This window comes from Oreochromis niloticus, linkage group LG11 (genome assembly GCF_001858045.2).
Source record: "Oreochromis niloticus isolate F11D_XX linkage group LG11, O_niloticus_UMD_NMBU, whole genome shotgun sequence".
Lineage (NCBI taxonomy): Eukaryota > Metazoa > Chordata > Actinopteri > Cichliformes > Cichlidae > Oreochromis > Oreochromis niloticus.
The window spans coordinates 20,060,517-20,077,678 of record NC_031976.2 but is presented as its reverse complement, the minus strand read 5'-3'; the positions used below and the strand labels follow the sequence as shown (position 1 = coordinate 20,077,678).

Genomic DNA, 17,162 nt, shown 5'->3' with positions numbered 1-17,162 from the left:
TGACCCCTTCACCTGGCCCCTCCCTCTTTCAGGTGGTTCAAAGTTTAGTACGTGGCAGCTCACGCAGGACAGAAAAGGTAATAAATAGTTATTAATATATAACAACAACGACAAAAATAAATAATAACATAATATTAATAATAAATGTGTTATATTTTAGTTACTATGCAGTTAATTATTAAAATAATGTAATAAATGTCTCCATAACAATTCAACAAATCGCATTCAAGTCTTAAAAAAAGGAATTGACAAGAAGAAGAAGTAAAAGAAGAAAAAGAAGCAGAAGAAGAAAAAATGCTCGTGAGAACATTTCGCATTTTATGCTGAAATACGGAAAAAAATTCCGTGAAATCCGTGTAAAAATGAAACAGTTAAAAAAAAACTTAAAAATACTAATACAGACCAAGTGAAGCTATCATGTTATTAAATCATAAAGTTATTAAATTATGACTTCGTGATATTTTGCTTCAATGAAAATATAAACTGAGTAATTGATTTAAATTTTTTTAAATAAAAAATAAAATTTCTTACAACAACAAAAGTATTCCAGAAAACGCTTGTCAACTTTTTTTCTCCTAAACAAATATAAATTTTCCAACTATATTTCTCATAACAACAACAACTATTACCACTACTACTACTACTACTATTGTTGTTGTTGTTGCTGTTGTTATTGTTGTTATTTTTAATTTTATTTATTTGCTTCAGGGTTGTTGGGGGTGGGTTGCTTACTCCGGAAGTATTCACTTTAATCCGGAAGTTTACCCCTGGCCCGGCCGATAGCACTGGAGCGATGGCGGGGGACCCTTCAACGGAGCTTCTTTTTCTGGATACGTTTAAGCATCAGAGTGCAGAGGTAGTGTTTTTTAACACTTAAACACACTCTTTTATGTTTACCCCATGACTACCTGCATTAAAAGTTAGTTTTAAGCGCATTCAGGAGTTTTGAGGAAGGATGCTTAACTTCCAGGCTAACGCTGTTAGCTAACATTAGCAGCGGTGTGATGTCATTATCCTGGTTTTAAGCGGCGATTACTGCACAGCTGTCCGATTATACAAAACGTGTGTTTTCGGTGTCAATGCAATCCTCATACATTAGCAGCTAAAAGAGTTGCCGTCTTTTGTGTCCTTGCACAGTTTGATTGATGGTTAGCCAGGTGGCTAATGCTACATCAACATTACAGTATCCCCAATATGTAGAGTGGCTAAGCATGTTTACCACGAAGCGGGAGTAAAAGTGACTTCTGCGGATGCCGGGGGCTATAAATTATGCATTTCACCATTGTTTGTATCAGTAATCATGTCTCCTTTGTTTCAGTTAACCAACATAGACGTGGTGCGCTTTCCCTGCGGGGTGCTGATCACAGAGGTGCGGGTCATTCCTCCAGGGATCAAAGCTCACAGTAACCTTCCTGACAGCAGAGCGTTTGGGTAAGATTCATCATGCCCGCATGAAAACTCATGCACACACTCATGGATCTTATTGCTACACCCAGTTAGGCTGAATGCATTCTAATCTAACAGCGTTGCCAGCATGTATATCGCACAGTTGTCTCAGTACTAATTGAGATACTGTACCTTTAAAAGGCAAACACCATACATGATTTCAGTGTGGCTACCGTCCTCATCAATGCAGTCTCCTAGTAAAGCAAAACACACTCTGAGTTTTATAGGACTCATTGGACCATTTCACCTATTAGTTGTGCAGAGAAACTATTAACTTCTGCATCAAACTGATAAGGTTTCATTTCAGAACAATGATTGCCTCAGATGAATCCATTGGTGTGTGCATGATAGTTAGAAAGTGCTTAAAGCCATAGGCTAAAGCACTTTGAGTCATGGGTTAAGTATGATTCAGACTTCTATGGGGAATCTTTGTAGAGTTTACAACACTCTACATAAATAACTGATGTCAATGCTGACATTGAAGCTTGTGCTGGTGCATTACTTGTTAATTACCTTGTGATGGTGTCCCTGTGTTTTATATGTGTTGCCAGCTGATAGAAATAAATGAAATGATGTGAATTTGTTTGGGTTCTTTTTTAAAGCTTTTTGAGGGGAGGGGGTGCATTTGTCTCTGTAGTTGCTCCACTCCTTTATACCTTCCCTCAAGTCCATTCCGATACTTTTGGTAATCTCCCTCCAGGAATTTGCTGACATTTTTGAGTCTTTATATTTCTGCTATGGTAATTTTTTCTTATACTGAAGTGACGATTGTTATTCTGTCACCGCTAAATTCAAAAACTGTGGTGCAAAAGTAGCCAGAAATTCACAGGAGGGATCAGTGGTACTGAACAGGCCAGTCACAATTGTTGTGGGTTGCGCTGACCAAACATTTAGTTACGTTTCTAGGGAGGTTATTGTCAGGTCACGGCATACGTTTCCCGCTAAAGCACAAATTTCCAGTTAGGGTAGAAAGGTGCCATTTAATTACCAGTCCATTTTCAGTGAAAGAGCTGACATGGTTGATAGCCGTGCTTGACATTTTACACACAGTGTTGTGCATTATGAATTTGGTTTCTGGGATACTGTAATGTTGATGTAAGTGTCTGAGGGAGAACATTCGGAAAGAGTTCATTAAACAGTGCTCCCATTCGGTCTGTAATTCTGATTTTAATTTTGGTATAACAAATACCTCTTTTCCACTAGCACCTGCTTGACTTGACTGGACTCACTCTATTCTGCTCTATTCGGGTTCTATTCTACTTAGTTTTAGTCTTTTGTCATTATAACTGTGTACCACCTCAATGTGGGTGGGCCCGTGATAGAAATGTGGCCCAAAAGTCGATTGATATCATTTGTACGTGCCACAAACACAACAGTGTTCAAGCTCCCTTTAGCACAAAAACATCTGAACCTCGTTGTTGGAGCACGGCGTTGGTTTGTTTGCATTTCCCTCGTTGCTGAGTTTTAAAAATGGCATGTTTGATTCTTGTGAAGGTGTCTCACTCATGACTAATCTGGTGATATCCCTCTCTGGCCAATCAATGACATGGAGTCTGTTAAGGTCAGGTTTTTAGCTGGACTCAAGTCGTTTGGAACCCTGGCCAAGTACTAAAATGTACCTGGTATTACCACTTAATGGAAAACCCTAAAACTGAGTCAAGTCGAGTAGGTGCTAGTGGATAAGAGGAAATACTCAATGGTGTCACCTTTGTCCCAATGCTAGAAATCAGAATTATATAAGAAAAGCAAACGTTGAATTGGTTTTGAGTTGCAAAAAACCTGGGGTCTTATTGCTAATGATATATTGCCTGTGGAGATGTTTTGGGGGTTGCTTTTTTTTTTTCTTTTTTTTTTTTCTCTTTTTGCTATGGATACCTGAGATAAATGTGTGTGTCTGGGGGAAATTGAGAAGCTTGTGTGAATAAAGAAGTGTGTGCATTTGATACCTGAGCTCCATTGTTGAACAGGTCCCAATTCCCCCCGAACCTGCTGAGTGATGTAATTTAGCTGAATGAACAGACTCAAGAATGCACAGTCCTCTAGCATTGGTATGCATTGTGGTAGTATTGATATTATGTTAAAGTGCATTTATTTTCTGGAAATCCATGATGTATAAGTAACGTCTGGTCCAAAGTTCTGCCATAAAAGCTACTTTTATCATAGCTACTGTGATCCATTTTTTGTTGATAGTCATAAAAGTTGAAATCAGTTTCATTTTTATACTGGGATCATTGCTGACGGTGGTGGTGGTGGCTTTTCTAATATTCTAACCCCCCCTATAAATTGCAACCACACCTTTAACTTTGACCTGAGTTATATAAGCGTTTTTAATGATGTCAGTAAAAACTGGGCTTTATAAGCTTCCTAAGGGTAGAATTTAGGCATTAAATTCTATTTGCGTACCTACAAAAGTAGCTACGACTCAGTGTTTAATATCACATTGCACATCGTAGCGTTGATGGGTAACTCATAGTTGTAAGGCCATCTGGATACTCGAACACCAAGTCTTGATTGTTTCACTTTTTTCTGTTTTCAGAGAGACTTCTCCTCATGCCTTCCAGTTGGAGCTGTTCTTCAATAATGTTACCAAACCCAACAGCCCCACCTTCCACAGACTGGGCAGGTGAGAATTATTTTCACTCTCCCCTCTCCTGTTGTGTTGCTTTAAACGGTTTCTCATTCTCTACCTCTCGATTTCCTGGTTCAATCTCAAAAAGTCTGTCTCACCTGTAGAACCAGTCACGGTAGCATCTGAGACCTGTTCTCATAAGCCGGCCGTGCACGCTCCCATATTCAGGTGTCTTTGTTCTTATGCTTGGTCAACTGGTCTCTCCAGAAACCCTGCCCACACTGCAGCAGAAAAAATGTCAAGGTGTCAGTGAAATAGGTGATTGGTGGAATGTTTGAGTCAAGTATTTTTGTTCTAACCTCATAACGACACAAGTGTATGCAGTAGCACCAGAGCATAAACCTCTACTTAAAGGTGTCCATTGTTTCACAGCTATTAAAAAAAAAAAAAAACAGCGCAAACATAACACACCCGACTTATTATCCCTACTGGGAAAGTTGGGAGGAGATTTTTCAAACCAGTGTGATTGCTTTCATAGTATCTTACGAATGTTTTAATAGATGTGAATATAATATTTATGAACAACATTTCTTAGATAAGAAATCAATCTAAAATGAAGCCTGATTAAGACCAACCCGTTTGACTTGTAAAACTCTCAAACTACTGTATCTGCTTGGAATAACTACCATATATGTTAGTATGTTGTGACCAGTTGAACCAGATAATTATAATTTTAGAAGAGGTCATCATGTCATGTGACCTGTCACATAAGAAGCCTTAACGGGGGGGTAATGCCTTTTATTAGAAGTAGTAAACAAGTAAGGGCAGAGTGCGATATAGAGCACGATGAGGGTGTATGTGTGTTTTAGACATAGCGACACAGCAATTATGTGCTAGTTTAAACTCACGTGCTGAAAATAAACACAGAGACTCATGAAGAACAAACATACGTGAGTTCAGGGTTAGTTTAGCACTGGTTTATATTAGCACTCTCGCTTTAACCTGCTCTGTCTTGCTTTCTGTCCTCAGTTTGGAATATGATGAAAACAAGTCCATTGTGTTCAGACCCAGCGGAAAGGTAAATGGTCATTCATAGACGAGTAGGTTTTTTAATTCTTCTTCCCACTCTGCTGATTTGTGGATAATTAAATGGATTTGTTCATGCAGGTGAATACAGATGGCCTAGTGTTGCGTGGCTGGTACACGACTCTGACTGTGGCGGTGTACGGGACAGCGGAGCGGCCACATGGACACGACCAAGACTCGCCTCCTCCCCCTCCACCACCACCCCCTCAACAGCCCAGCGGGCTCAAGAGGATCCTTAAACAAGGTGATTTAAAACTGACCGTCACGAGAAATACATTCATTCATTCATTGGGCAGAAACCTCCCCAAGACTAGGAAAAAAAATAGTGGTTGCTCAGTGATTGCAAACCTGTAAATCTCTTCTTCTCCCACATTTTCCTACTTTAAATTGTACTTTTAAGAGTGGGAAAAAGATGACCAGTACAATGGCAGCCCACCAAGACCAGCACCCAGAGGGCCTCGGACCCCACCTGGTCCTCCACCCCCGGATGATGATGATGAGGAGCAGGTTCAAATGACGGGTATGAACTATAATATATCTCACTATGTCAGCCGCTGTTAAAAAACGTATTTGGCTATTGCTTTAGCTGCTGAGACAGTGATTAGTAATAATAATAAAGTGTTTCTTTATATAGAAAAATTCTCCACATACAAAAAAAATAATGTAAAAGAAAACATAACGTCATATAAAACTCATTCTGTTTAGAGTTACGCTCAGTTCTTCCTCCCGCTAAGATAAGTCGTAAGTAGGTAAATTATTTATATAGCTCCTTGTAAGACCAGAACCAGTCAAAGTCTTTTAGAGAGGTGAAAAAAATAAGAGAGAGGGACTGGTAAGCTGTTCCAGTTTTGGCGCTGAGGTTATGAATCCCCCGTAGTTTTCAGAAAGGTACGTGAATCACTAGAAGACCTCTATCTGCAGACCTGAGGATCCTGCTTAGAGAATTGGGGTGGATAGACAGTACAAGTGGGCACCTCACCTCGTAAGGCTTTTAAAGTAAGAACCAAGAGTTTAAACTTATACCTAAGTTTAACCAGAACCCAGTGCAGATTCCTTAACAATGGGGTGATAAAATTTGTGGGTTAGAGTAGAGTGGGGAGATAGCTGTGCAGAAGAAATGTAACACATTCTCAATAAGAACGAAGTATCATTTATTAATGAGTTCTTGTTGTTTTTTTAAATAGGTTATACTCTGTATGTTTATGTGCCGTGTGTTGTTGTAAAATCTACAGTGGGCGAGGCCAAGGAAGAGCCGACCGAGGGCCGTGACGACTACCTGGAGAACGTGTCGCCTGAAAGATCGCTGCCCGCTGACGAGACGTACTCAGATGCTGAACAAGAAGAAGAGGCCGAGGAGGAGGAGGAAGAGGAGGAGCAGGAGGAGGAAGAAGATACACGGACTGAGGGGAGCGCGCCGGAGGAGGAGGACGAAGAAGAGGAGGAGGAGGATGAGGGTGAGGACGAGGAAGAGGAGATGGAGATGGAGGAAGGTAGGGGAGTTCTTATGCGAGAGTAGGATTGTCTGCAAACCCAAATGGACGCTTCTCCTCTAGAAAATCAACTCTGCTCGTGGTTGCCAGATATCTCGGGGATGGGGGTCCACGGGAGCAGGGTCCATTTGGGACTGAGAGTGAGAGAGTGTGTGCTCTGGCATGCTGCATCCATCTCAAACTGCTGGGTGGTGCAAACTCTCAGAACACCCCTGAGGGCGGCTCTGAAGGCTTATGGTTAGACTTCATAAGCCAACATGTGGATGTCTTCCTGACGCGACCTCACAGCCGTGGCTGAGTTTCTGTTGTACTTACGTCATGCATGCAAAACTAACCCTGCATGTTGTGAGTGATGCTGCCAGGTTTGTGAGTGTATGCAGCTGTGTATGAGAAAGGGACTAAATAGTTTCTGCTGGCCTCCTTATTCTCACTCGGTTTTATTTATATTCACATTATTATGAAGCAGATGATGTATTTTCATAATGCTTTTACAGTGAATAAACTCCCTCCTAAACAACCTTTCCACGTTCTTTTAGATAATGATGGCTATGAACAGATTTCCAGTGATGAGGACGATCTGGATAATGGCAGCTTCAAGTTGCAGAACTTTGACATGGACTACACTCCTGAGGATCTTGCATCTGTTCCACCGGTCCAGTACGACCCATATGAACGAGAACTCCGACCCTTGCTCTACTTCACGCCTCCATACAAGACTCGCTTTGATATACAGTTTGAGAAGGCCACTGTGGAGGAGCCCAAGGAGGCAGGTGGAGCAGAAGGACCAGCAGGCGGAGAGGAAGCTGAGGCTGTGGCTCAGCTGAAAGAACTTTTAGCTAGTATTGGTGATGACAGAGATGCACGCTGGGTCAGTGCTCTGGAAGAGGCTCCTGGACTTCTGGCCAAAGGGTTGGCTTATTTAGTTAAAAGGGGAGAGGGCGAGATAGAGGACTCTGTTAGAGTTTTAGTCCAGTGGACTCTCCAAGCTCTCAGTATGGAGGTTGCTCTCAAACAGCCCATTGCCCTTAACCTCAGACAGCTGAAGGCTGGTGCTAAGCTGCCTTCATACCTGGCAGAGTGTCCTCAGGGTCTCACGATGCTGCTGCATGAAGGGGTTCTGAATGTGCTGCTGGAGCTGCTCCATGCAGACCATGTCTCCTCCACACTGAAGCTGAGTATCCTAAGAGCTTTGGATGCTCTGATCAGCGCTCCTGCAGGGGTGGAGGCTTTCCTACATGCAGGAAATTCAGAGAAGAGTGGCTACCAGGTTAGCAAGAAATATCCAATCATCATTCATCTACCTTTATTTCCATCATGTACAGATGTTCTTGTTGGTTTCTAGAGAATAAATTGAATATTAAACCAGCTTTAAATTATGCACATCTAAATTAAGATGAAATAATCCATCTGACTGATCACGTCTGACCATCTATACTTTATCCTGCTTCACAGCGTCTAGTCCAGCTGTTCCTGCGTGAGGAAACGGTGCGGGTCATAACAGCTGGAAATGCCATATTACAGAAGAGCCACATGTATGAGGTGCTGGTTGACCTACAGCATGCAGCAGCTGCATTGAGTGAACCACAGCAGGTAACAACACCCATTCACACCCACACTTTCATATATGTTTCAGTGGCTGAGAATGTTTTTGTGGTAATCCTGACTGGCCGTCATCCTCAGGAGGAGATGGATGATGCAGAGAGCCCTATGGAAGAGGAGCCTTCGTTAAGCTCCACCGCTCTGAGTGAGGCAGAGCTCGATAGGTTGGCGGGTGCTTTGGAAGAGCTACATCACCTTCTAGAAACAGCCCCTCATTGCATGGTGCAACCTCCTGGGAAAGCCTTCCCCACTACTGCTAGAATTACGGGGCCACAGGAGAGGGACAACCCCTACCCATCACTGTATAGGTACATACTCAGACATAAGCATCACAGTGTAGCATAAATGTAAATATAGTTTAGACACATTAATAAATGTGTATTTTTGCCCTGGACCTCTTTCAGGTATATGCATGCATGTCATTTTCTGGAGAGCACAACAGTGGTGTTGTCAGCAGCTGCTGCAGCCGGCCATCTTGGGGTCACTCAAGCCGTCAGAGAGCTCCTGCGCTTCCTGTCGCTCACCCAGTCAGGGCTGCTCTTCCTTCTCGCCCAGCCCACACCCACCAACCTGCTGCTGCGCCTCCTGGCGTCGATGGCAGAGTCTGAGGCAGAGGAGAGCATGTGTACTGGGGGAGAAGCGGGTCTGATTGGGCCAGGGTGCGGTGAAGAGGGCTTTGGCGTGTGGCTGATACAGGCCCTACATGCTCTGCAAGGCGTGTCAGAACTCATGAGCCATGTGGCCACAGGAGGAGACGGTGGTGCAGGCCTAGATGAAGGTGACAATCCAGATATACTGGGCACACTCCATGCGCTTTACCTGATGACCTTTACGCAGACTGGACGCAGCGCAGTAGCCCATGTTTTCAGCCTGGATAACAACCTTTCCTGTCTGGTCACGCTGCTCCAGCACCACAGCAAGGACGGACAGGGGTACACTTGTTATTCCCTACCATTTCTTCTCCCCAACCTTTTTTCTTGTTCTCTGATTTGACTTCAGTATAAATTCATGTTTTTTTGTCTCTCTTACTCTGTTAGTGAGGGAAAGGCTCGCAAAGCGGTGACATATAACTACGCCTGCATGCTGGTCTTACTGGTGGTGCAGAATTCTAATGAGCTGCGGATGATGGAACAATATGCCGCTCCGCTGCTCTCTATAGCCAAGGCTGATGACACCAATGCCAAGTTACAGGGTAATTCTCATCAATGTCACACTCGTACACAACGCCAGCTCAAATATAGCTGGGATGCTGTAAAAAATGTAAATAATAACAGAATGGAACAATTTGCAAAGCTCATAAATGTCTATTTTATTCACAGAAGAACATAGAAAACAGCAAATGTTTAAACTGAGACATTTTAGTATTTCATGAAAAATATTAGCATATTTAGATTTCACAGAGCAGCATGTTTAAAAAAAATTGGGGGAGGGAAACAAAAGTTTGGAAAAGAGAAACAGCTTTAGGAACATTTTGCAGCTAATTAGGTCACCTGGCAACAGGTCAGTAACATGAGTGGGTATAAAAAACGCATCTTAGAGAGGCTGAGTTTCTTAGAAGTAAGAATGGGCAAAGGTCTGCAAAAACATGTAAATTTGTAAAGAATTTGACTGTCTCATCTTTAAATGATTGCAAGAATCTGGAGAAATCTCTGTGCGCAAGAAAATCAGTATCGCTGCCGCTGATCTCAGGTGGCACTGCATTAAAAACAGGCACGATTCTGTCATTGAAATCACTTCATGGGCTCATGAACGGTTCCAGAAATGTCATGCAGTGAAGAAGCCCTTTGTGAACATGATCCAGAAACACTGCTGTCTCCTCTGGGCCAAAGTTTGTTTAAAATGTACAGAGGTAAAGTGGAAAACACGGACTCAGTGTCCTCCAGACTAAAGAGATCATCTGGCTTGTTGTCAGTGCTCAGTACTCGCCTCCATCTCTTATGGTATGCCAGCTTACACATCAGGAAAGGTACCATGCATGCATGCTCCCACCCAGATGATTTCTTTTTCAGGGAATGCCTTGCATTTTTCAGCAAGACGATGCTGAACTGTTTGCTGCATCTGTTACAGCAGCATGGCTTCATAGGAGCAGAGTCTTGGTGCTGAACGGTCCTCTCTGCAGTCCAGACTTTTCACCAAATGAGAACATTTGTAGCATCATGAAAGCTAAAACGCCGCATCGAAAACTCGGGGCTGTTGAGCTGCTAAAATCTTATGTCAAACACGAATGGGACAACGGCTGGTCTCATCAGTTTCGAGATTTTGGACTGTTGTTTAAAGAGGGGATGTTACACAGTAAACATGTCTCAACGATGTCCCCCAAGCCTTAGTATATTGTTTACATTTTTTCTGTGGTGTGATCTTGATCCGATTTTCACCAAAATGAAATCAAGCTCATTGGTTTCTACCGTCACACAAGCCCTCAGGAGGAGAATAAAATGTGCGTTTATGAGATTTGCTTTGCAAATCATTGCATTCTGTTTTTATTTCTATTTTACACAGCATGTTGAATTTTTTTCAGTTGGGTTGGCTCATACTATATAACACAGTTTTAAATGTTTGAGTGTCTTTGTGTGTGCGTTTCTTCAGAGCTCAGTAAATGGTTGGAGCCAGTGGAGAAGCTTCGCTTTGAGATTGGCAGCATTCCCACCCTTATCGACTATATCAAACAGGTACAGAGCTCTCGCTCATTATACACTCTGCAAGGTAAAGTAAAGGAAATGTTTTGCTGCTTATAAGCATCTACACCAGCTGGTAAGGTGACTCACATCTCTGAAATCCACAGAAAAATCCAGGGGGATAAAAAAAAGTTAACATATGTCAAACAGTCACGTTTTTGGAACTCTTCACTGAAGTGCTCTGTGATGTATTTTTCAAAGCTGTTTGTCATCCTGAACATGGTTTTCTTTTGACTCCAGAATGTAGAAAACGTGTTAACTGCTGAGGGAACCGGGCTGGTTACTGCTCTGAGGGTCCTCTGTCACATCGCCTGCCCACCTCCTGCTGTAGAAGGTAAGGACCCCAAATATGATTTAGTTTTTATTCTGTTTGCTTTTTCATAGTTTTCACTTTATGTTGAGATATAAGATTAGATGGTTTATCAGCAGTTCCTCCTCCACTCCACAGGTCAGCAGAGGGATCTGAAGTGGAGCCTTGCAGGAGTCCAGCTTTTCTCTGGGGAGGGTCTCGATACGTGTGTGCGTGTCCTGCAGAAGCTATGCAGCGTGTTACTGCAGCCGTGGCGCGTGCACGGGCACATGGGTCCGACGCCGCAGCGCTGCATGATCCTCAGTATATGTATCAGCACGCTCCGGTTGCTCCGCACCATGCTCACCGAGCTGCTGCGCGGCGGAGCTTTCCAGTTCAGGGACACTCGCGTGGCCAGCGTGTTGGTGACGCTTCACATGATAGTGTGCTCCATTCCTGCTTCTGGGCGTCTCGATGGGGAGGAGACCAGAGTGCAAGTGCTCATTGTTGACGTCCTGCTCACCTTTACGCAGGGTGTTAATGAGGAGGTGTGTGTGGCATCAGATAACAGTTTTGATACTAAATGGGGCTTCAGTTGAGATTTTTAAGAGACACCATGTTTGTGTCTGCTACAGGTGACCCATACAGAAGAGACTCTGGCCAGCAACACGTGGTCTCTGATGCTAAAGGAGGTTTTGAGCTCACTTCTCAAAGCTCCTGAAGGCCTTTTCTCTGGTCTGACGCTGCTGTCTGAGCTTCTGCCTCTTCCACTGCCAATGCATAGCACTCAGGTAACTCTCTCTATCCTGCACTTTAACCTGCTCTGATATTCTTGTCTTCATACACACTTTAATATTAGAAGGACTTTGGCTCCACAGGTGATATCAGTCCAAGATGTGGCTGTAGCCTTAAACACAAGGAAGCTGTGGAGCATGCACATTCGTGCACAGTGGAAAGTGTTTTCCGAGGCGTTCAGATGTGTGTGCACCACCACCTGCCCTCCTCTCCTGGCCATACTCAGGAGAGTGTGCGTTCAGCTGGCAGACCTGTCTTCACCCACTGCAACACACATCATGAAGACCCTGCTGGAGCTCCTGCTGGAGGAGCTGCAGCCGTAAGTGAAGGATGCACAAACTCACACATCAACATAGCGTCTGTGTTTTTTCCTGTAAATCATATTTCAAATGTCTGTAACCTGTTACCTGCAGGGCAGAGGGGAAAACCGTCTCCTGGGGCCAGGTCCTGCGGCTTCTTTCTTTGATGGATACTCTGGTGTCTCAGAGAGCCTGTAAGAGTGCAACACTGCATCTGCTGTCCGGGTCAGTTTCTGGAGATGAACAGCTGGCCGACCTGTTCCCCTTGTTGTTGTCTCTGTTGGTTCCTCCAACGGATCACTCCATACATCAGCAGCAGTGCAGTGTACTAGTGGGGACAATATTACAGTCACTGTGTGACCAGGTAAAGGTGGAAGTACATATCAAATTAAAAAAAAAATCTTTTAATGGAAAAATACTAAAAACTGTAAAACTGTCTTCACCAGGACATTTCTCTCGTGGTGTCTCCACCTGGTGAAAGCTGTGTGTCAGAGGCTGAGCAGCTGGCCAATGCACTTCCGGGACGAGAGATGATGTCATCGGTGTGCAGTTCTCTGTTGGAGGTTTTGGGGAACGCAGAGAGCAGCGTGCCCCTCCTCCTCACCTGCATCAGGACTTTGACATTCCTCACAGAGCACGACTACGGACTCTACCACCTCAAAGTGTAAACAAGAACCGTTTCTTGTTTATTTGACATAACTGCTTCCCCACCAATACCACCCTGCCGTGTTGCTATAGCACACTGTGCCTTTCTCTTAGTTTACCTTGATTACCTCTGATTATCTCTGTTTCAGTGCTCTGAAGAAACATGGCGCTGGGCTGTGCTCGCTGCTGAAGAGGCTGGTGCTGTCCTTCAACAAAGACTCAGCAGATCTGCTCTCAGCTCTGCTCGACTTTCTCAGGCAGATCCTCCACACAGAACCAATAGTAAGTACTGCTTAGATGATCATTAAAATTCAGGATCTGTCCCTTTAGACTAACAGAGAACAAAGCAATACAGCAAACACAAATCACAACATAATAAATAAAACTGTATATTTGACAACAAAAACAGAAGAAAGGCTCAGCATTAGATTAAAGGTAATCTGTTTGAGAACAGAGCAGTTTTTCAAAAAAACAAATGAAGGAATATGTACAGCTAAATGATTAGTCTGGAGGAGCCCTAAACAATAAAAGCAAACAAACAATCCTCTTTAGAGACAGAGGGAGTCATAAAGAGGAGCTGATCAGAGCTGGTTGGTGTTTAATGAGAAGGGTAAGCAGCATCATTTTTTGTAAGTAAGGGTTAGTTCTGTGAAAAATATTTGGACAAAAGACTACAAAAGAGACTACAGCAAGGACGTCGCTTCTTTGAAAGCATTTCTCCTTGTCCTTACGGGTTCATGTTAGTAATTTAATTTTCCTTTTCTAAGAGTTTCCTTCTGCAGCCGCCTTAAAAAAGCTCTATTAATAATGCATCGCCTCACAGAAATGACCGGCTCTGCATAAAGGAAAGGCTTTTTCATTGCATATTTTGTCTTGCCCTTCTGATAATTGCTTCTTTTCTCTAGCTTTTTCCAGCTTATCTCCAATCATAGTTGCTCTTCATCCTGTATCTGTCCTCGTTTTAATCCAGTGTGCTGAAGAGGGTCACGGCTCGAGCGAGGATCCTGCTTTTGTTCCTCCACGGTTGCTGTCGGGCTCTGAAATGAAAGCTCTGCTCCAGTGGGAGGAGTCGGAGTCACATCCACTACCTGCTTTGGAAAAACAGATAGCGGTATGAAAGATGCACACAAGTACATTGTGTATCAAAATAAAGGTCCGGGCTGCCTTGACATCAAACAATGCTTTTGTGTGTGTCTTTAGAAACTATGTAAAGATGACGATTCCTTGGAGACCATGTTGGAGAACGTGATTGCTCTGAGGCAGACGTTGCAGGCGGCCACAGACACACCTCCTGCAGCTGACACCGAGCCCACTCTGCCAGCACCAGAAACACTCGGGGCCCAGTTTAATCACAGGTTGGTCCTCCGCGTGACGTATTAATACTGATTCATTTTCTCCTCATCACTTCGAGTTGTGAAGCTTATACAGCTGGAGCGAGGGAGGATGCCAGTTTGCGGTGGCAGATTGATTGAATCAGATATTCATAACAACAACCACTTACACATGAGCCACGTGAAAAATTAATGGGAACGGTAAACTGATCATTGCCCTGGGCGTTTTTTGTCTGTAGGACGGTTTTCATTCTGTCTGAAGCTCTGGATGAGCAGCTGAAGGCTCTGTGGTTCTCTCCGTTCCAGACTGATGACATTGAAACAGACCTTGATATGGTAAGTGTGTGTGTGTGTGTGTGTGTGTGTGTGTGTGTGTGTGCGCGCGCGCGCGTGTGTGTGTGTGTGTGTGTGTGTGTGTGTGTGTGTGCGTGTGTGAGCACATTTCCAAGAATCTCCAGAGCTTATGTTAGGCATGCAGATTTATGGATAATCATTTTTGGATGAATATTTGATTACAGCTTCTGTTTTATTCACTGTTTTATGCGTTTTTGTATTATTGCTTTTTTTATTTGATCTTTGTCGATGTGGAATTTGTCACATCACTCGCAGTTATGAAGCTTCTTTCCAGCCATCCTATTCTACTACTGAAACTCAGTTGTATCAAGTCAAAAAGAAATATTTGTTGCTGTTACTGTGTTAGCGTTAGTGGGAGCATCATGGTCTGTAAAAAAGTATTTGATTCACTGTGCAGCACATGCGTGTAACTAGTGATGGGGTGAGTGGTAGGGAGTGCAGTCATTTGAGAGGGGCTCAGACTAGAGCTGCTACTCCTCCACATCTAAGGGATCCAGTCCAGGGGGTTTGGGCATCTGACTAGGATGCCTCCTGGGCGCCTCCTGGGCGAGGTGTTCTGGGCATGTCTTGCCTGGTCTGGCCAGGGAACTTCTCGATAAGCTGGAGGGGGTGACTGGGGAGAGCGAGGTCTGATTTTCTCTGGGTTCGTGACCCAAGATAAGCAGAAGAGGATGGGATGGATGAAAAATGGCTACTATGACAGGAGGATTCAGTAGAATGAGTCCTATATTTTGGATATTTATATGAATATTTTATATCTACTACTACTATCCACTTCTTAGAGTCCTCTCACATATTTTAAGTACTTTCTGTTCAGTGCTTTGTTCTTCCTCTTCTTTTTTAAGTAAACGTTCTTTGCTTCTCTATGTTTAAGGGATTTAAAGGATTTTTTTAAGTTGAGGTTCTTTGCTTCTGTGGCTTGTAAGGAATTTGGAAATACCACAAGCAACAACATTACATGGTCTGTTTATGTTTTCTACATTATATGTATGATCACCTTTTTGTCTGTGTGGCAGGTGAAGGTGGATCTGGTGGGTCTGGCTCAGGAGTGTTGTCCAGAACTGGACCTGAAGGCAGAGCTGGAGCGCTCCTTCTTGTCTGAGCCGTCCTCTCCGGGTCACACAAAACCTACGAAAGGCTTCCGGCTGGGCAAACACAAACATGAGACATTCATTACGTCTAGGTACAGCGCCATTGTGATTTCTATATATTTTTATTCGCACAGAATCTAGTTTAAGATCAGTTTCATGGTGTCATCTTGTGCTTGTCTCTGCAGCGGGAAGTCTGACTACGTTGAGCCTGCAAAGAGAGCTCACATCATGGCTGCTCCTCGTGGCCGAGGAGGTCGAGGAGGGTTTGGGCAGAATGTCTCCCGACCGCACGATATCTTCCGCCTGCGCAAACAGAATACTTCCCGTCCTCCAAGCATGCACGTGGATGACTTTGTTGCAGCGGAGTTTAAAGACATTACGACCCCTCTAGGGCTTCTGCCTCCTAAGCGACCTCCAAAGAGCGCCCCCAAACCCCCCACCAGAGGGCTATTCACTGGTAACAGAGGCAGAGCTACTTTCCACAGCCAGACTCGCTTTTTCACTCCACCACAGCCTAAAGGTGTACTGCTGTCAGGTATGTACTATCAGATACGCACGAGTCTCATAGTTGCCAGGACATTGTCTCATAGTTGCCTCATCATTACATGCAGCACACAGCAGGGAATCCTCGTCATTATCCTGGGAAATACTGTGTTTAGTTTAGTCCTGCACAAACTGCAACTAAAATACATCAATTGGCCAGCAGAGGGTGACAAATCCCCCCTTTTTCCCGTTCTGTAGGAAACTACACTCGGAGAGAAGGAGGCCGAGGGTCATCGTGGAGCGGTCAGGTTCCAGCTGTTACTCACAGAGGGACCTACAGTGAACCCCGCGGAGGACAGAGCAACTTCACTCGAGGACCACTGCCTTCTCGGCAATCCCCTGCAAGTAAGGACCACACACACAGTCTTACATTTTATACCGCTCTCTTTTTCAGTCTTTTATGTTCTGTTTTATTGCATTTGTTTTACATTTTTATCGCTTTGACCTGTATTAAAGGTGTTATAGGGGGAAAAAAAAGTTTGATTCACTCGTTCCACACTTCAGGTGCGTATCGGCTGGCTCTTCGGGATCGAGCTCCACGCGGCAGAGGAGGTACCGGCCTGTCTTGGATTAGCGGCGGAGGAGGTGGCGGCGGTGCTGGGGGAGGTGCCGGGGAGGCGGTGGAGGGGGAAGAGGATCTCAGGGGAGCAAGTTCAGCGGTGGAGGAGGGAGCGGAGGTGGGAGGGGCAGACATGTTCGCTCCTTCACCAGGTAAATCCACCTGGACAATGACTGCAGCCTCTCACGGCAACAAAAGGGCCAATCAGGATATTATATATGCTGTCTCCATGGAAACGTGGTGGTATGATGTTGTCACAAATAATGTACAGACTGTGTTGATGTTTTCAGTTTTGTTATTATTAGCTGTATTCAGAAAATAAAAGTGATAGCAAAATGAGGCCTTTGTGTGTTTTTAAGGGAATGTCAAATAAATAAATCATCTGTGGTTC

At 44.0% G+C, this 17,162-nt stretch overlaps 1 protein-coding gene across 4 annotated transcripts; it reads left to right on the top strand.

Moving 5' to 3' along the window:
* Positions 1 to 718: 718 nt before the first annotated feature.
* Positions 719 to 17,111, top strand: virma (vir like m6A methyltransferase associated). Of its 4 annotated transcripts, none has more exons than XM_005472733.4 (27): positions 719 to 856; positions 1,319 to 1,431; positions 3,983 to 4,069; positions 5,045 to 5,093; positions 5,183 to 5,345; positions 5,502 to 5,621; positions 6,334 to 6,555; positions 7,128 to 7,858; positions 8,044 to 8,181; positions 8,272 to 8,498; positions 8,595 to 9,122; positions 9,228 to 9,382; positions 10,777 to 10,859; positions 11,106 to 11,199; positions 11,314 to 11,702; positions 11,790 to 11,945; positions 12,033 to 12,268; positions 12,363 to 12,612; positions 12,695 to 12,912; positions 13,043 to 13,175; positions 13,864 to 14,004; positions 14,094 to 14,248; positions 14,464 to 14,560; positions 15,595 to 15,761; positions 15,855 to 16,204; positions 16,411 to 16,557; positions 16,669 to 17,111. In XM_005472733.4, exons 1-27 carry the CDS (start codon positions 794 to 796, stop codon positions 17,091 to 17,093), a joined length of 5,637 nt encoding a protein of 1,878 aa, XP_005472790.2. In that variant the 5' UTR covers positions 719 to 793; the 3' UTR covers positions 17,094 to 17,111. The 4 variants fall into 4 exon arrangements, with proteins under 4 accessions (XP_005472790.2, XP_019220436.1, XP_013130298.2 ...); XM_019364891.2 differs by having other exon boundaries at positions 6,334 to 6,591; XM_013274844.3 differs by having other exon boundaries at positions 6,334 to 6,591; positions 8,044 to 8,498; positions 16,717 to 17,111.
* The last annotated feature ends 51 nt before the right edge of the window (positions 17,112 to 17,162 follow it).